This window comes from Clarias gariepinus, chromosome 21, assembly GCF_024256425.1.
Source record: "Clarias gariepinus isolate MV-2021 ecotype Netherlands chromosome 21, CGAR_prim_01v2, whole genome shotgun sequence".
NCBI lineage: Eukaryota > Metazoa > Chordata > Actinopteri > Siluriformes > Clariidae > Clarias > Clarias gariepinus.
The window spans coordinates 6,651,197-6,673,606 of NC_071120.1; the positions used below are offsets into that span (position 1 = coordinate 6,651,197).

The window sequence follows — 22,410 nt, forward strand, 5'->3', positions numbered from 1 at the left end:
ATTTCAATCATGTAGCACACAGACTGCTATGCAAACTGATATCAGACAGACGGTGCTACAGCACTCAACCCACAACCACCAGGCTCTTACTATTCTGATTGTTTGGTTGATTTTAAGACTAGGGTTTTGCAATTACCACAAACATTTGTCCATCAAAGTCTCCATCAGTGAACAACTGACAACTTCAACAAAATGGACTTTATACTAAAATTATAATGACTTTCCTAATTAATACAGTTATTAATTATAATTTCTTTTTTTTTTTACTTTCACAGCACGCAGTTAAAGGACATTATTTAAAATCACACTAGCTGGTATCACTGAGATGATGACTAGTTCACTTTGAGTCTGCTTCCTCTCCAGGTTTCTTCCTCAGAGAGTTTTTTTTCCTGCCACCACTTTACAGGAGTACATTCATAAATGTAGAATTTTTATCCAGAAGTCATGCATCCATATATATATAAGGCTACATAAAAATAAAATGAAATTCAATTTAATGGAATTGAACTCTTTGCCCCTATCCATCATGAGATGTTTTTTGCATTACAGCTCTGAGACCAGTCTGTTATACACTTTTTTTTACACATAGCATTGCATGGATTGCAATATTGCCATTTTTAGCTGTGTACACTTATTGAGTGAATATCAACATCTGGTACACATTTTAAGTAAATGAATGGATTGAAAATGTGTTTCATTAAAAAAATTATTGATGTGTTTCTCACTTATACAGCAGATCCAAACCAGCACCACATTACCAGACGGCAACATCCAGGGCGACTTACTGAGAATTTATATACTCAGCAAAAAAAGAAACGTCCTCTGACTTTCAACTGTTTTTACTTTCAGTAAACTTAATGTGTAAATATTTGTATGAACACTAAAAGAGTCAACACCATAAGACATAAACTAAAAATGTTTCACAATGTGTCCCTGAATGAAGGGAGGCTCAAAATCAAAAGTACCAGTCAGTATCTGGTGTGGCCACCAGCTGCTTGAAGTACTGCAGTGCATCTCCTCCTCATGGACTGCCTATTGCGGACAGTCTGAGCACTGATGGAGGGATTGTGTGTTCCTGGTGTGACTCGGGCAGTTGTGGCCATCCTGTACCACTGTAGCCACATCAGCAGTCCCCATGCCTCCCTGCAGCATGCCTAATGCACGTTCACGCAGATGAGCAGGGACCCTGGGCATCTTTCTTTGGGTGTTTTTCACAGTCGATAGACAAGTCTCTTTAGTGTCCTGCGTTTTTAGAACTGTGACCTTAAATGCCTACTTTCTGTAAGCTGTTAAGGTCTTAACAACCATTCCACAGGTGCATGTTAATTAATTGATTATGGTTAATTGAACATGCATGGAAACATTGTTTAAACCCTTTACAATGAAGATCTGTAAAGTTATTTGGATTTTTACAACATTATTGTTGAAATACACAGTCCTGAAAAGGGGACGTTTCTTTTTTTCCTGAGTATATAATGAGAATTTTTATCTCATTATACATCTGAGCAGATGATGGTCTTGCTCAAGGGCCCAACAGAGACAGCTTAGTGGTCGTGGGATTTGAACCTGGGATCTTCTAAACCGTAGTCCAATGATTAACCACTGAGATACCCCTGACAACAACTAATAAACCTAACTAACAAAGTTCTCACACACTGCTCTTTTTTTGAAGTCTGAAGACACAGAATCATACAGGCTCCTACTGTTTGGTTTATACCTATTTATGTAGCTTTGTACACACACACACACACACACACACACACACACAGACACACACACACACACACAGACACAAACATATTTCTTATAGGCTGTTAAGTTTAGTTTAGTGTGTTTTCTCTAATGCTACTGTTTTTTTTTTTTTTGTAAAACAGAATTATCTGCGACATTCAGAATGTGGCGGGACACCAAGGGTTTAAAGAAGTACTACTGTACCTAACGATTACGCCACCCTGGAATTTCACCAGGGAATATTTAGAGAATATTTGTTTTTGGAAACAGCACAGGTTTGTTCTCAGTGAGGCGGCAGGAGACACAGATATAAAAACTAATAAAATTTTATTACAAGACATAAAAAAAGAGCAATTTCGCTGTAACATACAGTATAACATGCAAGCACATCATAAACGTCATACAAAAATGACTGAGATATCCAAAAAAAAAAAAGAGACTCAAAGTACAACAGCTGAGGCGTGAAAGGGCACAACTAGGCCTCCACAGCACCTCACTATTCCTTACACCTGTGTAGAGACACTCAGATGCGCACACACACACACACACACACACACGTGAAAAGGAGACCGCCACCAGGACTTCTCCCCGTCTCAGGCACTCAGCTCCTGTAAGTGAAGAGAGTAAAACCTGTGGACGGGTAGTAGTCTGTATGATAATCTTTTGCTCTTTTTGTGACGCTCTCCACCACAAACAAGTTCATTGAAATGAACTGTGGATCCTGTCTGTTTTTTATATTCAAGTTCAAATAATCACGCCGGCTTTTTGACATCGCAGTCATTTACATACTTACAAAAATAACACATTGTGAACCAAACTTAAACCAAAAAACTAAACTGCTCAAATTTAAACCTTTTATTAAGATGTTTGTATACTATTTATTAGGGCATTCCACAAGTGGAATGGGTTCTTGTCACCTGACTTCTGCAATTAAAACACCAACTCCATTGAAAGTTACCAGGTAGGTTATGTTAGTATTTGTTTCGTATAAAATAAAAAATTTTACATTAATCTGACATTGAATAAAATTTTTATTTGTATAGTGCTGTACTTCAGTGCATTAACGAAATGCTGCACGAGGATGATGAACGGTCTGCTAAACAGATTCGAAGCGAGCTTCAGATCCGACTGCGATTGAAATTATCAATTTGCACCAGTAGAAGATCAATAAAGATACTTGGATGGACTTATGGCAAACCCGGTAAGCATCCATAATAATTTTAGCGACTATACATTATATTTTAGATTTGACACATTTATCTATACATTTATTTGTTTGAGTTTGTTTGTTTGTTTAGCATAGAACCTTTGATTCGGTCCACCAACAAAGCCCAGCGTCTTAGCCAAGCGCAGCAGTGGATGGCTGTCAAGGAGACAATGTAATCTTTGCTGACGAAACGACTGTGGCTTTGGAGCGATTTGCATTGATGTGCTTAGTTTAATCTAATGTACAGCACATTTTACTTGACGAGATACAGTAGCTAAATAGTTGATTAATATGACTGAATGACAGTGTATTGCTGAGGCGGGGATCATCTGGGTGAAAACTCCAGCCGAGTATGTTTCCTACGCCCTGTGTTCTGTTATTTTAGATTTACTTCTTTATGAAATGTTCACATGACAATTTCCTCTAACTTGTATACCTTACATGCAGGGCTCCTGACCTCAACCCTATAGAGATGGTTTGGCTCGTGCTGAAGGAGTTTGTCAGACATGAGGCTAAACCACTGAACAAATATGAGCTTCTTCAGGCCATTGTAACCTTCCAGAGAGATCGCTTGACCAAAATTGCATGCAATAAATATATTGATAATCTTCAGAAGGTTTTCCCTGTGGTGGTACAGCGCAACGGGGGTGGGTGCTATATGGATGTAAAAATGTAATTTGTTAAAATGTTTTCATTTCTTAAATAAAATTAGGATGATCATAACAGCCTACCCCATGTCATTCTTATAATAAGGCAAAACACAGGCGCTGAGGAATGCTAAAGGAGAAAGTGTGCGCCAACAATCCACATACCCTGAATGAACTCATGGAAAACATCACGCTATCAGCTGCATAACCGTTGAAGAGCTGCAAGCAATATCAGCCAACATGATCAGATGTGCCCAAGGGTGCATAGACATGAACAGGGACAAACTTTCAATATATGTTGTAACTTGTGGGAAAGTGAATAAAAATCATTCCACTTGGTAGTTCATCTTGTTATGCTGCCGGAGGCGGACTACTTTGTCATGGCACGCACCCTACTTTAGCTTTATTCAACAGCTTTACAACTGAATATGAATAATTAAATGTAGCTCGTTCTTTATGACGATGCTGGGGAAAAAAGCATTACACTATGATTTAACGGAACGTGAAAGGAGATTAAGTGGTCTAGGGGTCGTATGAAGTATTAACATCAGGGGTGCCAATAATTGTGGCACACATGCCATGTAAAATAAAAATATATTACTTTATGTGAGATTTTTTTTTCCTGAAAAATTGTACATATTAAAGCTTGGATTTTTCTCTTTTTTTTGCACTGTGGTTCTATATAGTTTAAATAATAAAATTAATTTATTAGAAGCCTAAGAATTGTGGAGTGCGCTGTATCTGGCACCATAACTGTTATTTCTAAATAAACTTAGCAAATAATCAACTCCTACCAGATGAGAGCCCAATGTGGGAACAGTGTAGAGCGCCAAATGTGACATTTTCTTGAGCAAATGTTGGGCATACACGGCTTCTAATACGCATGTTTTGGTTTAATTCTCATAATGTCAGGAGACTAGTGTGTGTAATGAGTGGCTGAGATAAATTCGCTCACAGAGTTTGGAGGAAAAAAAAATTCAGATGCTTTTAACCTGCGATTTTTTATAATTTTGCACACTCAGATGCTTATGCACTCGGCACAGAATCAGTTATGTCCGAATTTGATAAATCATGTCTGATTAAGCTGAAGACCAGCCAATCCTGTCATTGATTAATCGAACGGTGCAACCTTACTGTGTTAAGTTAGTGGTGATACATAAACCAGCAAACACAAGAATCACATAATTGAACGGATTTAAATTTTATTATTTTATTTTGCAGTTTGCAAACATATCAGCTGAAAACATCAATTCAGGTGGAAGAAATCTGCAATAATTTTGTGTGTGCAGGAAAACATATTCTGCAGAAGAGGTACAGATGTGAGCTTGATGGTGACGGCTCTCGTAGAGGATCCATTCAGTACCTTTTTGATGGGGACGATTTTTTCAGCCTGGATCTGACAACTGGAACCTGGACTGCAGCAAATGCTAGAGCTGAGAACTTTATCACGGAGTGGGATCCTAAAGAACATCAGGCTAAACACTGGAAGAACTACCTCAACAATAACTGTATCGAGACATTAATGCAATACGTGCAATACAGGACAAATACTGAGGAGAGAAAAGGTAAGTGTGATATTTTATAAATATTTTGTATGCATAATAGATATGTAAAAATGTATGTTTTTAGCATATATATGCGAACAGAAGTGTTTATTCTGTTGTATTTGTGTATAAGGCTGTTTCTGACTATAATCTGATCATGATCCCATCCTTTTGATCCCACAATTCTTTATTGTAAAAACATAAACTAAATGCTGTATAATGCTCTTTTATAGGCACCCATACACTACAGTACATCACTGACATCACAACAAAAATCAGTTACACAGTTGGTGACCTGGATGGATAAAGAAGATTGACGCTGATAACCCGAATTACAGAAAGAGGGAGAAACACCGGATGTCTGATGATCATGGGGACCTTTAAGACCTTCTAAACCAAGCAGTGAAGCACTTGGTACAACTTACAATTTTGATTATTCTGACTATAATCTGATCATGACATGTACTGTCCTGTCCATTATTACAGGAAGCAGCATTCAGGGTAAGTGTTACACTGAAGCACCAGGAACATAAACAGTGTGGTACACAAACCGCACTAATAATTGTTGTTACATGTTGCACTAAGATTTATTCACTAGAGGTGAGCTTAAAAACGTTTTCACGTCTTGACTCATGTTAACTGTGTCCTGCTATCTGAATTGCAGTCTGTGTGTATCTGAACTTTGGATTAGTAAGTTAGTATAGGCAGCCCATCTGTCATGAGGTTTAATATGTGCACACTCCTTGTTTATCTCAGTATCAATTATCAATTATTCCTCCATCGTGGCTTCTCTTGAATTCACACAGATCTCAGCAGATACAGTATGAGTTGAGCTTTTGGGCAAAAGGAAGGAGCCTGAAATGAGGCATTTCTTTACTTAATGTGTATGACTGATAGACAAGTGGGTTCCACACACAGACATGAATCACTGTTCCGGGTGATATGAAGTTCACATAGAAATGACAAAGAGAGAAAATGTCACTTCTGGATGATGTGTACATTTTAATCAGGGTGTATATACATAATATCCTATGTGATATGCACATCTGGTCTAGGATGAACAGGTAAGATTTTTATTTTATTATTTGATATTTACTAGATTATGAGTTTAAATGTGATACCAGATGTTATGCTTATAATTTATAGTACATTTTTCTAATGATGTACAGAAATGACACCGGCTGTGTATGACTTGGCTTAAGTAAAACAATAAACTAACACTTGCCACAGTTCCCAACTGACCTAAGGAATACACACATTTAATAGTAAACAAATATACCCTTTAAAAAGTAAAATTTTTAAACGATGATTTCAAACTGTGGGGAGCATCAGCATCCATGGGAAAGTTCCAAAGCAAAAGCCACTGCTGAACAAAAAGAACACAAAGCCTCGTCTCAAATTTGTCAAAAATCATATCAATTACCCCCAGACCTTTGGGCAAATATTTTGTGAACTGATGAGACGATTTTATAATACATTTACAGTGCTTAGTTCTTAGGGTTCTAATAAAGTTATTTCTTATTTAAATAATATAGAATAATTAAACAATAAAGTAAAATTATTTAGTGAAAAACATTCAACATGAAGATTTATTTATTTTTTTTTACCTGAAACCCCCTTTCGCCAAACATGACTGCATTTAATCTCTTCCTATAACATTTCACAAAATCGTAGAGAATACCAATAATGTCAGACCATTCCTCTTTTCATGTCAACCAGAGTCCTGGGTCTTGTCTTACGCACTCTCCTCTTCAGCACACCCCACTGGTTTTTCAATTGGGTTGAGGTCTGGGGACTGAGATGGCCATGAGAGGAGCTTGATTTTGTGTCTGCTGAACTATTTTTGTGTAGATTTCGCCACATGTTTTGGGTCATAATCATGTTGACCCAATGATGACCAATCTTCAGCTTTCTGACAGAGGCCATCAGGTTTTTATTTAAAATGTCCTGATTTTTTAATTAAAATGGTTTATGATGCAATGCACCCTAACAAGGTTCCCATGGTGTTTGGAAGAGAAACACAGCATCACAGATCCTCCTGGGCATTTGGCAGTCTTGGTTGCCAAAATGCTCTATCTCAGTCTCACCACAGCACACGGTCCAAATTGAAGTCCCTGTAAAGAGATTTATGTTTGTTATTGTACTGTAGGTGAGAGAAGGCTTTTTTCTTGTAGATAGCGTCTGATGGTTGTTATGCAGACTTTGTGACCCCAAGATGCCTCTCTTTGATGCAGTTCTCTAACAGTGAGCTTTGGAGATATTTTTTTCCTCCTCTTAACATCCTCCTCACTGTGCATGGTAGCGAGATAAACCTGGGTCCTCGTCCAGCCTTGTTTGTCCCTGTTTCAGTTGTTTTAAACTTCTTAATGATTCCTCTGACTGTAGATAAGGGTGTGTTTAGGAAAGTGGCTATTTTCACATCTGCCTTACTTAAATGGGGTGTTCTCTTGTCTTTCCCATGTTGAACAATGGATAAGAGAAATAGGCCTATGTGTCACTTCATATTTATACCACAGGGAAACAAGAGGTATTAATTTAAATTTTTAGATACTCTGATCAACTTTAAAGACTACAGTAAAAATTACAAATATGTTTCAAGTACATTTATTTTATTGGAATTATTAGCGGTGAAAAGTAAAACAGGTGATTTTATTTATTTCTTTTGTTGTATTTTTTAAATTTGACTTTAGTTGAAGGATAGATTTTTCTACAATTTTTAGTGTGAGATTATGCATCAGCAATACAAAATGAATTCATTACACGTCTTTTGGACACATCTTAACCAGGAGTGGCAAGCATTATGGAGGATGCTTTATATTTTTATGTATTATATAATATTATATAATATTTTCCTTACAATGTCCAGAAACAAACCCCTTCTCTGTTTTGACTCAAATAAAAACCAGATAATAAAAATATGTAGAAGGCCAAACAAGTTGAAATGTCTTTTTCATAGCATAAGGTTTGCTACACATCTTCTGGCAACTAGCATCAGAGATCAATGAGAAAGTTAGGATGATATTGTCTTACAATGATTTCTCAAATTATATTCTTTACATACTGTAAAACCCAGCATTATTCTACAACAGTGATGTCATAAACGCTATGATTCCTAAAAACACACATCTTCAAAAATATGTTTCGCATTAGGAAGACAGTAAATAATATAAGACCTGATGTTCACACATTACTGCGACCCGACAGGAGAAAACACAACGTGTGTGTCCACTTTTTCATCAGGTCTCTTGTTTTTCTTGCTAGAGGACTGAAGAATCGAATTATCCTGCAGGAACAAAGAAGATACAGACACAATTTAATATGAATAAATAATAAATCAAATAAACCAAATATACAGTAGCATTTGTTCCTAAGATGTTCTTATGTGCTCGAGTCAGGTTTAATAAAAATCATAAAGCACTAATGGTGGAAGACTCTTGTTCTCTGAGAAGCGGCAGGATTCTTTTCCTTTGACGTTAGCACATGTGCTTTATTGTGCATGTATTTAACACTTGCATTACTTTTATATTAACTATTTATACATAATATTATGTTGGTAAAATTATTAATAGGAACCACTGCTTTTTACACCTAAATAAGTGTAATTGATTTTAAATTCTTTTTAATACAGTATGAAAGTGTGAAAATATTTTCATAAAAACAAACATAAACTGATTTGATTTTTAAAAATTTTGATGTGCAATTTTGCTTAATAGTTTTCAGTTGCATGCTTAACTGTTAGATATTTAATTCCTTTAAAAAATAATATAAATTTGTGCTTATGCCTTCTTATGACACTTAAAACAGGGTAAATCAGTTTGCTGTTTTTGCACAGATCTGAACCACACCAAAAATTATCAGGTTTAACTACCTTTTTTTTTTTTTTACGAAAAATTGTGAATATTTGAAATATTTATTTGAAAAAGATGTGAGTGAATGTGGGTTAAATGACATTTAAAAACTACTTGAACTGACTGAAGAACAGAAAATAAAGTGTTTTGAACTTTTTATGACGAGACCTTTAAGATCTTTGGCTTTATTTAAAGCATCTGATTAAAACAGAAATAATGGGAATAAAGGGAACCAATTGGATCATGTATAGCTATATTACAGCTGAGACATTCAAAGAGCTGCTTAGAAAATATAAGCACTATTTTATATTGTTTGTCCAAAACTAAAAGTAAAGTTTGTTACAGAGACGTAAGAAATGTATTGATTTTTGTTAGCATAGATGTGCGTGTGTGTGTGTGTGTGTGTGTGTGTGTGTGTGTGTTTAAACTTCACTTACATTTACTTCATTACTTTCCTCTGTAACACCTAATTTAACACAAAGCAAAGATTATTATAATTTTATAGGGCCCAAGCACTGACATCATCACAATGATGACATCACTATGACATCATTGCCATCGCTCTGATAATGTTGTTTTAATAGTGCTGATGTCATAAATGTGCGAGGGTCCTCTTGGTCTAAGATTTTTTTTTTCCTTTCTTTTTAGGGCCCAAGCACTATAGGGTGCATAGGACCCTCTTTTTTCCCTAAGATTTATTTTCTTTTGCACACACACACTCACACACACAAAACACACTAATATACCACAACATACACATCACAAATTTTAACACTGACACATGCGTAAATACAGTCATACATCACACATTCACACTTTCATCACAAATGTTCACACTCATATCTCTCACTCTCACACATATACACACACACACACACACACCAGCGTTCCACAGGACACTTGGGCCCGCTCAACATAGCTTGCAACTACAGTATATATTTTACTGTTTTTTTTTTTTTTAAACATTCGGGCCATCTATTTTTTGGTTCTTACAATGCTCAAAGACTCACGCGAGTGGAATCTGCTGCTATTAGGACGCCTGCGAGTCTAAGCGTGGCTCAGGGCCTTCATAGGAGATTTCGCTGCATTGCTCATACACATTTGCATGTATCCATGTCACACTCAGTACACTTCTAGATCTCATTGATCTGGACAATGTTCAGTGTGCATGACATGGGCTCAACTCAACTAGAGATCAAATATTTTGGGTCATTTTCAAAGTGCACATTTATGACATCAGCACTATTAAATACACACACAACACACACATACACTACACACACATGCTACACACATCCTTACCACACACACAAACACACACACATACAGTACTACACATACAGTATGCACTACACACACATAGACTACACACACACATACTGTACACTACACACACATACACACACGCATACTACACACACACCTACACCACATACACTAAACACACATCCTACACATACAGTACACATACATAGACTACACACACATACACTATACACAAATACAATACACACATACATGTGACACACAAACATGCATTACACACATAAACTACACATACACTACACACACACACACACTACACACACATACTACCACATACGTATTGAACACACATACTATACACAATTTTCACACACAATTGTTTTTAAGTTGAACAATTTTCACTGTACTTATCATGGGCTCAATTTAAGGAGGTTAGATATCTTGGGTCATTTGCAAAACACACATTTACAACATCACCACTATTAAATACACACACTGTACACAGACACATCGTACACACACCCTTTACACAGACACATCGTACACACACCCACACACACACACACACACACACACACACACACATATTCTACACACACACTACTTATCCTACGAACACACACACAACACATCATACACAGTACACACACACATACACACACACATACACACACACACACACACACACACACACACAGAGACATAATCTACGAATCCTACACACACTACACATCGTACACACACTATACATCCAAGACACTACACACACTACACATCCTACACAAACAATGACCGGCCCAAGCACCTGCGCCATTACCATCACCACCCAACCCGGCCCACATTGAGAGACATCAGCAACCGTGGCTTTTGAGAACACTTGGCATGGTCAAAAGACACACAGGTTGTATGTTGCACACACAGCTGGCAAATGCATTCAGGAAAGACGCGTCCAGCTGTGACGATCCCTTAAACTTATGACATATTCTGTGACATTAGCGTCCAGGTCTTAGCGTGCTCAAAAGGCACATAGATTGTGTGTTGTGCCCAGGGGTGATGCCATAGGTGCTTGGCCCTGCTCATCGTTGATTGCAACTATATTATTATTGTTATTATTATCATTATTATTATTATTAATATTATTATAAGAGTAATAATTGACCTGTTTGAGTTTTTCTGTGCTTCAATATGTTGAACAACAAAACACTGAGTAGAATCGCAGTCATTGCACCGAACACCACAGTCAGCAAGAAGAACACAGCAGGAGAGTCTGAACCTTGGAGAGGAACATTAAAGAAAACATTTTAATCATTATAACTGCATTACAGTTTTTTCTGATTGCTTAAACAGTAATAATGATTCCTGTAGCACAATTTCTAAAATTATTAATAGTTGTAGAAAAACTATTCACTGAGTTTGCAAAATTAAAAGCACAAACACTGCTTTGCACACAGTTTGCACTTTTATAACACACAATTTGCAAATGTATAAATACAATCTAATCCACAGCACTCCTTTTGCAGAACTGTAAACACAACTCAGTACTTTACACACAATTTCCAAATTATCAGAACACTCCTAGTAAAACTATACACATTTATGGACATTTTTTACACTTTTTGTGTAACTGTTTGACCACACTGCACATGTGAAAACAGTTTTATATAATTAGTTCACTTTGCAATCAGCTTGAGCACTATAAATAAGCCACAGGTAAGCTTTCAATGTGGAGAACAATGGAGGGCAGACTGAGAAGAGTGAGAATTAGAGGAGGGCGAGGAAGAGGAAGAGGACGAGGACGTGAAGGAGCAGGTGGAAGAGGAGGAGGACAAAGACTAGGAGGTGAATTTAGAGGAAGAGGACAAGGAGGTGAAGAGGAAGGAGGAAGGATAAGAAGAATCAGAATTCCTGATGACATCAGAGCAACAATAGTAGACCATGTAATCAACCATGGAATGACCCTAAGGGAAGCTGGCCAACGGGTTCAGCCTAACCTCAGCCGCTACACTGTAGCAAGTATCATAAGGACATTTCGAAATGAGAATCGGTTAGTACAGTTACTTCATACTACAGTAAGTTTTCTAGTAGCACCATACCCTAATGAAAAACAATACAGTACTTGACATGTAAAAACTGAATTTGTTACTTTACAGAGTTGCTAGAAATCCAGCATCTGGGGGCAGACAAAGAATGTTCACTGAAGAACAAGAGACTCATATAGTCAATATGGTGTTGGCCAATAATTCCATTAGGCTGCGAGAAATACAGCAGCGCATAATAGAGGATACCATCACATTCCAAAACATAAACAACGTGAGCATCTCTGCATTATCTCGTGTACTGGCACGAAATAGAATAAGAATGAAACAAATTTACAGAGTCCCTTTTGAAAGAAACAGTGAGCGCATAAAACAACTGCGATATGAATATGTTCAGGTAAGCTATAATATCATTGGTACTGAATGTGGAAGTCCATCCTGTAGTGCTGTGTATGAACCTGCTGTGCTGCATTTGTTTTGTCTTTTCCAGAGAGTGATGGAGCTAGAGGCAGATGCCATGGGTCATGAACTGATTTATGTAGATGAGGCAGGTTTTAACCTAACTAAAACAAGGAGACGTGGCAGGAACCTTATTGGACAACGTGCTATAATAATTGTGCCAGGACAGCGTGGTGGTAATATAACTATGTGTGCAGCTATGAGTCAAAATGGTGTTGTGCACCATCATGCAATCCTGGGCCCATATAACACTGCACACATTATTACATTCCTGGATACCCTATATCATACACTCACTAATGTTCAGAGAGCAGAGCAGATGAGATATGTTATCATATGGGACAATGTTAGCTTCCATAGGGCTGCTTTGGTCCGCAACTGGTTCACAGATCACCAACTCTTTACTGTACTAAACCTCCCCCCATATTCTCCATTCCTGAATCCAATCGAAGAATTCTTCTCTGCCTGGCGCTGGAAGGTCTATGACCGTCATCCCCATCAGCGCATGGCTCTTTTACAGGCAATGGAAGAGGCATGTGAGGATATTGACCAGGCATCATGTCAGGCCTGGATACGGCACTCAAGAAGATATTTTCCACGGTGCCTTGGACAAGAAGACATTGCTTGTGATGTCGATGAAATTCTGTGGCCGGACCCAGAAAGACGACATGATTGATATTTTTTCTCTCTCTCTCTTTCAGTGAAATTGTATGTTTTTTTGTGCTTCGTTTTGATATGTATGAATAAACATTCATACTTACAGTAAGTAAAATTTGAATCCTTGTGTGTTTGTATGACAAAATTATGTCAAAAGTATTACTTCAAATTCACCTACCTTGTGCACAGAGAAAGCAAAAGCCAGATGTGTTTTTTATTTATACCATCAGTGTGTAGTTGGCACTTTGTGTGCTTATAAATATGATGGTTAGTGTTAACTGTTTGGTACAAAAATACCATTTTTACAAAGGTTTGTAGAGTTAAACAAGATGTATACTCTTTTGCAAGAGAACTAAAATGTTTTGATAATTGGGTGAAAGGTTTTCTTATTTGTGTGTAGAGTTTTGCAAAAATAGCCAATAGTTACAAAAAATGTGCTTAAGCAATCAGAAAAAACTGTAACTGTATGGTCGACTGCATTGGCAAAACCCATCAAGCTCCATAAGGAAACTGTCTCTCATGAAGACCTTCCCAGGAAAGCAAGACCAAAACTTGCCTCTGCTGCAGAGGAGACGTTCATTTAGTCACCAGCCTCAGAAATCACCAATTAACAAACTGCACTTCAGATTAGAGCCGTTATGAAGGATTTACAGAGTGTAAGTAGTAGATACATCTCAATATCAACTGTTCAAAGGAGATAATTGTGTATTTACATTGTAGAGAGAAAGAAATATCAGGAACGACTATGGAATTAGAAGGTGTGTCCAAACTTTTAACTGGTAGTTTGTAATACACACACACTGGCCAATTCATTAGGTACACCTTGCTAGTACTGGGTTGGGCTCTTCTCGTCTTCAGAATTGCCTTAATTCTTTATGACAGATTCAACAAGTTGCTGGAAACATTCCTATGAGTTGTTGATCCATACAGTACATGATACCATCACAGTTGCTGCAGATTTGTCAGCTGCACATCCATGATGCAAATCACCCAACAACCATGTCATGTTCTGAAATCACTTTTCTTTTCCATTCTGATGCTTGTTAGAACTTCAGCAGATCTTCTTGACCAGGTCTACATGCCTATATGGATGAGTTGCTGTGTGATCAGTATTGTTTTATTTATTCTTTAAGATCTTTAAGACTTACCCATGACACAGAGGTACAGCGGAGGCAGAATGTTGAACTGAACCCTTGTGTATCGGACGAGAGACAAAGAGGCATCTGTTAGGTGAGTCTAATGCTGGTTTATGTCTGTGTGTAGGGGGTGTGGCCATTTATGAAGCTTATGGTAGTTTAAAACTTGTGGGGGAGGAGCTCTAGAGTTTCTCTGAGACTGCAATGAGATTCTCCTGTATATCAGCTTTACATTTTGATGCAAAAGCTGCAGTAATGACACACACAAGCACACACACACACACACACACACACACACACACACACACACACGCGCACACACACACACACACACACACACACACACACGCACATAGACATTTACATATCGTAAAAGGTTCGTCAAGTTTTTACACTGCTGAGTTTATTAAACACACACTAATGTATAAGTAACAGATGTAGAATTAAGTTTTAATACATTATAAAGTTTTAGTGCGTTTTAAATAATTACACTAGTGTATTTTTAATATGATTTTATATATTACATACACTACAGTATGTGTGAAGTATTCTATAATAAAGTTATAACTCTAGTTGTATATATAATAATAGTAATTTGTTTCATTGGTTAAATGCTGAGAGAGAGCGTGATGGTCGAGCAGGAAGTGTTGCTGTCTGGGGTTTGATCCAGGATAAAGTCTTTACTCGAGATGAATGAACAACTGATTCATTTATTTATTTATTAAACTGCCTGATCTGGAGAATGTGATGTGTGTTCTAAATTCACCTTTATTTCTCCTAGTTTGTATCTGTGTATATGATTATTAGTAGTATGAACTACTCTAGAAATGTTGAACAGCGATCAGCATTCAGACTTCATATCAATAGAATAACCGGGAAAATGATTAATCAAGCTTTTTTTGGACATTAAATAGTGAAAAAATAGTGTATGACAGAAGGCAGTAGTCAGAAGCAGATGAACCACAGATGAGCGTCAGGTTCCACAGTTCAGATGCAGAGCCACGTGTGCAAATATATCAAGTGTGAGATCTGTGGTTGGAAGACAGTTAAACGCTAAAAATGGACAGTTTCTGTGTGTTAGTGCTTAGGCTTGTGGTTTAAGATAGTGGTTCTCAAACTGGGGGTCCGAGGGGGACAGAGTGGCCGCGGAATAATTTCAAGGGGTCGCAAGAGGGATTAAAAAATATGTCTTTTTTTGTGATTATAATACACACTTTTTAGTATTACAAGTAAATGCTATAAATAAATATTTTCTGGTTTGTAAAGATATTACTGATTGAGTGTGAGTGTTTAAATTGAGTGTTTAAAAAAATATTTGCCACTTAAAGATATGACGCCACTAGCGCACAACTGCATGTGAAAACCGCAACTGCCGAGATGGATAAATTTGTTATTCGCAAATCTAAAAATGTTGAGGAAATTGTGGACAGTTTGCCCGAGTCATCGGAACCATGTACATCGACCAAGCATAAGAGCAAGACCCCGTCAGACCAAAGTAGGAAACGTCGAAAATATCAGGAAGAATTCATAAAGTATGGATTCAATTGCTCTACTGTCGACAACATAGATTTCCCTCAATGTGTAATCTGTTCAGAAGTGCTTGCTCATAAAAGTATAAAGCCCGGCAAAATGCAAAGGCATTTGGAGACGAAACATCCTTTGTTTATTAAAAATTTTGGATTGCGGTAGCAGACGAATACACAGAGTTGTCCCGTGCAGCAATTTGGACCTACATATTTGTGTGAGCAGTCTTTTTCCGCTGTTACATTCTGTATATAAAAATAAATACCAATCACGTCTTGATGTCGAAGATGATCTGCGGGTAGCTGTATCCACCATCAGGCCAGGAATGAAGCTTTTGTGCTTCCAAAAACAAGTACACCCTTCCCATTGAAAGGTAAGCCAAAATGATTTTGATGTATAGTAAATGTAGTCAAAATACTGTGAAAAGCTTGTTATGTTTATTGCTTGTTTTTGATAGTGGGGGGTCGCGAGATCATGTCAATAGGTCAACCATGTCTCAAGAACGGGTTACTGGTCTTGCTGTCATAAGCACTAATCATTCAATAGGAAAGAATATCTCATATGATGCTATTATTGATGACTTTGCATGTAGAAAGGCCAGAAATGTCAGATTTTTGTTTCAGTTTGTGTTTTCTGTTCTGCAGTGAAATAAATAATTTCATTTTCTTTTGTGTGATTTATTCTCTATTTATTCTATATTTTATTTGTATATTATTCTAAATAATTTAAAATATTTGTTTTATAATATTTGTTTGTACAGAGTATATTTATTTAAGTTATGAGTAGTTTATGTATTTATTATTTGCAAAAATTGGTCTGTTATGGAACGACATCTTACAATAAAACGTTTGGTGTGTACAAAATGAGAAATTTTGTCATGTTTTTTTGGTGGCTGGGGTGGTGGTTGTTTGGGGCACCGGGAGGGAGTCTGGGAGGGAGTCTTCACACCAGCAAACTGCCCAGCAAATTGGTGTGAATGCATGTGAGATCACCACATGTGCTTTCACACCAGTTTTTTGATGACTCCATCATCCTGTGCCTTAGCATGGGTAAAGATGAGATGGCCTACAGAGATGAGGTCAGAGTGGTGCAACAACAGTAAGCTCTGTCTCACACACACCAAGACTAAGATTGTGGACTACAGGAGGCTGCAGATGGACGGTGTATTTGTCACCTTATACACCTGAGGACATCTGTGGATAGATCCAGGATTATCAAGTTCCAGAAGACCTGCCCACAGTGGTGAAATCAGTTGATCAGTGATCCTACTTTATGTGGAGACTCAGGAAATCTGATCTCCTCTCTGAAGTCCTGACCAACCCCTACAGATGCACCATAGAGAGCAATATGACTGGGTGCACATCTGTCTGGTTTGGACTCATTGCTGTTAACAACCTCCCATCCTTACAGGATATCGTCGATACGTGATGTCTGAGGAAGCCCCACAAAATCACCACAGATTTCAATCATGCAGCACACAGACTGCTATGCAAACTGATATCAGACAGACGGTGCTACAGCACTCAACCCACAACCACCAGGCTCTTCTGTTTTTCTGTTTTCAATTGCTTTGTGACAATGACCATTATTAAAACTATATAAAAATAGAATTAAAACAAATAGAATTAAAATCTTTGCCAGTGCGCATCATGGGATGTTTCTTGCATTACAGCTCAGAGACCCTCGTGTCATACTTTAGCTGTGTACTGTACACTTATTAAGTGAATATCAATATCTGTTATAAGTTAGGTGAATAGATGAATTGTGTTTAATTTTAATATTATTGATGTTTTACACATATCCCACCCCCCACTGCATACAGCAGATATGAACCAGCACCACAATCATCGGACCTGACTAACACTTCTCACACACGATGTGTTTTTCTGAAGTCTGAAGACGCGCATGACATGCAGGTACTCTATCTGCCCCCTACTGTTTACTTTATGCCTATTCATGCTGCTTTACACACACGCGCGCCACCCCCCCCCCCCCCCCCCCCACACACACACACACACACTTCTTTGCTGTTAAGAAATCCTGTGTGTTTTCTCTAAAACTGGATTTAGTGCTACTGAACAAAACTGAATTTACATTTATCACACGAAGTAAACTCACAGACGCAATGTCTTTACTATTATTAATTTTTATAATATAAAAGGATTAAAAGACATTTAAAGAGCTTTACATTGGAAAAAAGTGCATTAGCAATCATTAAAACCATAAACGTTAGGAAGCTTAACTCAAAAAAATAAACCTCATTTAAATGGGTTAGATCTGGGCTATTTACTTTCTTCATATTAAAAGGCAAATTGTCCATCAAAAATGTCCAAAGAATATGGCATTGGTTTAAGCATAACATGGCATGGAACAGGGTATGATTTGGGCACAATATTGCATACCCCGAACAAACAGCATAACCCTGGTTTCTGGGGACGTGACTCTAGTAGACCAGAACAGAGCTCAGTCAAAACAAAAGGCCAGCCACTGGAGATTAGAGATTACAGGTTACTGACAGATTACAACATCAGGAGCAGTATGGAGCAGTATGGGTCGGTTTGACCAGTTGCCATGGTGATTCATAATTAATTATCACCTCTTTTGAAACTGAAAGTGTCACCGCTGACTGAAATACCTCCTAAGTGACCAGAACACAAAACAGGAAGTGAGAAAAGAAACAATCACAGACATAAGAGTCCTCAAACACACACAAAAGTCCTAAACATCAAAAGTCCCCGGGTGCACCCATGACAACAGCATATGAACACACACAGCTGTTTATTCCCAATCCTTATCACTAATGTCATAATCGACATCTTCTGCTGAAGGAGAACTCTGGTAAGTAAAAGTCAGACTTTAGAAGTTCAATAGACCTTTATCTGAATGAACTGAATTGACTAATATATTGTATAGTTTTTTTTTCTACTTTTTGTCATAAAATTGCTAATGTTTTTTATTCACAGCTGCTGAAGTTTCTCCAGTGATAAGCAGCGTGTGAGGGATCTTCTGCCTGAGAGAGTAAGAGAACATTACATTAATAAAAGTTTATTAAAGTTCATGTAAAAATGTAACTTTATTTTAAAAATAATCACATGATAGCTGTAGACACACAGAGTTGTCTCTCAAATTCACAATAAAAGGAAAAATTTAAAAGATTTTACAAACACTTAATTTCCCCAATACTGTATAATATATATGGCATTGTAGAATTTTGAAAAATGATTTTGAGTCTTTGTCTGTTCCGGTTAGACTTAGAAGTAAAGTTCTGCTGGGTAACTGGACATACTGGAACAGAGGGAAATGAAACGGCAAACATTATAATAAAGTTAGCAATAAGCAAAGTAAAGATAGATGTTACTATTTCCATTGGGAAAATAGAATATAAAGAAAAAAAATCTGAGAAGACATTGAAAGGGAATAGCAAGATCAATAAGAGAAGGAGGGAAGAGGAAGACACTACAAACACTACAAAATGAGTTGTTAATAATCCAGGAAGTCAAAGAGATACTGTTAAATTACTCAGATTGAGACTAGGGCAGTATCTGCTCATTAAAGGAAAACCTCCAGCTAGCATGGTGATGTAGTGGTTATCACTGTGACCTCGCAGCTCCAGGGTTTAACTGTAGGAGGAAACCAAGTCACCGGCATGCAGAGCAACATGCAAACTCCACACACACAAAACAGAGGTGTAAATCAAACTCTCGGCCATGTAGGCCACAGTGACACCCAGTCAGAAGTGAGAAGCTGTACTTCCAAATAATATTACTCCAATAGAAGTAAAAAGTAGTCATCCAAAAGACTACTCAAGTACTGAGTAACCATTTCATCATAATGTCTTGAATGAATTATAATAATAATAATATTTATTTATTTATTTATTTATTATTACATCTGCACTTCTTTTTCATTTATTTGGTCCTGCTGTGACTGCGTTTTTAACTGTAAATTTCAGCATTACAGCGTTAGCACAACAGTATCAGGTGTTTTCAAGCAAATTTCTTGGGTACTTGGCATAGACTATCCCTCTGCTCAATAAACATCTGGTCAGCTGCCTGTGCCACTGCCTGTGGTATCACCATCTACCGCTACCCAGCTTTTACACTAAACACTGAGTGATAAAAACAGCAGCGAGCAGTGACTGTATATTCAACTCCCTCAGCATTATAAAAAAAAAAATAAAGTGCTAGCCATTCACAGGTTGAGCCGCGAAACCCGCAAACACACTCACCAAATATTACGGGTTGTGGGTGGGTGATTCAATGACTAACAAAGTATATTCAGAGTTAGCCTAATTATTACTAACATACAGAAGAAATCACTTTCTGTTTTTCTTTCCCTTTTCTTGTTACTATCTTTCTCTCTCTCTCTCTCTCTCTCTCTCTCTCTCTCTCACACACACACACACACACACACACACACACACACATACACACACCACTCGCAGGCAGATAGTGACTCACCTTTTCCTCTGTTTGGTATCTGTAGCTTTTACACCTTTACATGTGTTTTCCTTGAATGCATTTCTCTTCTTTGATTCCTTTATCAGGCTTCCCTTGTTTCCCTTGTTTTGTTGTCTCGATGTCTGGTCTGACGTTAATTGGTAAATGACTCTTCTTTTTGCATCATCTATCAAATCTAATTTAAATTTTATTTGTCACATATACAGTACAATATGCAGTGAAATGTTTCAGGGACCACCCGTGACCTTAAAAACAAAAGATTATTAATAGGATACAAATATAAATAAAAAGAAATAAAATAGAAAATAAACTTAGCTAAGATGAGAATAATATATTTATAGAAGACAAAATATACAATGTATGAAAAGACCAAATTCCAAATTCAAATTTTATTTGTCACATACACAGTCATACACAGTACGAAATGTAGTGAAATGCTTATACGACTGCCAGTGACCTTAAAAAGAGAATTAAAGCTTATAATAAGAAATAAATATGAATAAAAGAAATACGATAGAAAAATAAAAAAAAAAATTATAATTGAACTAGGAAAAATAAGAAAATCTAGCTGTACAAATGCTGTATGGAGGAGGGATAATTTCTCTCCAAATATAAAAATATATAAAAAAAATTAGTGTGCAACTGATCAAAGAAATGAAACAGAAATATGTAAATGTTCAGGTGTGCAGTGTCCATAAATGTCTATGAATGTCCAGAATGAGTACAAAAAGACAAATGTCCATAAATGTGAATGTGCAAAAAGGATTAGTCCTGTGTGGTGGTCTGATTGAGAGACCGCATCGCCTGCAGGAAGAAGCTCCTCCTCAGTCTCTCTGTGTTGGTCTTCAGGAAGTGGAATAGCTTTCCTGACCGCAACAGAGAGAGAGAGGTCCTTCACGATCTTCCTGACCTTGGTACAGCAGGGGGCTTAAAACACAACCCTGGGGAGCTCCAGTGCAGAGAGTGAGTGAGGCTGATACATGTCCGCACACCCTTAATGCCTGTGGTCTGCCAGTCAGGAAATTGGAGATCCGCTAACACAGAGATGGGATAAGTCCCTATCTAAAAGTGTGTGTGTGTGTGTGTGTGTGTGTGTGTGTGTGTGTGTGTGTGTGTGTGTGTATGTGTGTGTGTGTGTGTGTGTATGTTAGATGAGGTGTCGAGAGAATGTGTGTGAGATAGAGACTTGCCTTTAATATGCTCTTTATTAGCAACTCTGTTAAGAAAAACTTTTTTTTTTAAAGACATACATACAGTTTTTGACGTATGAACATTTTTATTAAATTAAAATACATCCAATACACGTACCAACAAATAATTGAGGCCAAAGTCCCACACAGAACACAATCGCATCATGCTCAGGAACCATTCCCTAGGCTGCTGATAATAGTGGCCTCTGGAACAATACAGCGTAATTGTCTCGCATTCTGGGTCTCAGTGCACATGCTTTACTCGTATAGTCAATATACGTGCACACATATACTGTTTACTATAACACTGTGACACGTGTGCGCATAAATCATGTTATTTTGTGTGTGTGTGTGTGTGTGTGTGTGTGTGTGTGTGTGTGTGTGTGTGTGTGTGTGTTAAAGTCATCTGTCCCAACAAAGATAAGGTCATGTTTTAAAGTAAGAACATAAAAACGTAAAATGTGTTCCAACCGTGGCTCATTATGCAGTTTATTGTGTTCTTGTCTTTAAGTTGTCAAACAGAGAGAGAGAGAGAGAGAGAGAGAGAAAGAGAGAGTGTCATGCAGCACATTCAATAAGTACACATGGTAAACAGGACATTTAAAAATGAGAAGAAATGTAAAAGAAGAGAACAGAAGATACAGGCATTCTGGGAAAACACAAGTTTTCCAAATTGTACTTATCCGAACACCTTTCTCTTCTTTT

The 22,410-nt window shown here is 37.3% G+C and overlaps 1 protein-coding gene across 1 annotated transcript; it reads left to right on the plus strand.

Annotated features, from left to right (window-relative positions):
* Window positions 1-3,410: 3,410 nt before the first annotated feature.
* On the plus strand, window positions 3,411-5,436 carry LOC128509759 (major histocompatibility complex class I-related gene protein-like). Its single transcript, XM_053481594.1, has 3 exons — window positions 3,411-3,585; window positions 4,875-5,150; window positions 5,363-5,436. The coding sequence occupies exons 1-3, from the start codon at window positions 3,411-3,413 to the stop codon at window positions 5,434-5,436; spliced, it is 525 nt and encodes a 174-aa protein (XP_053337569.1).
* The last annotated feature ends 16,974 nt before the right edge of the window (window positions 5,437-22,410 follow it).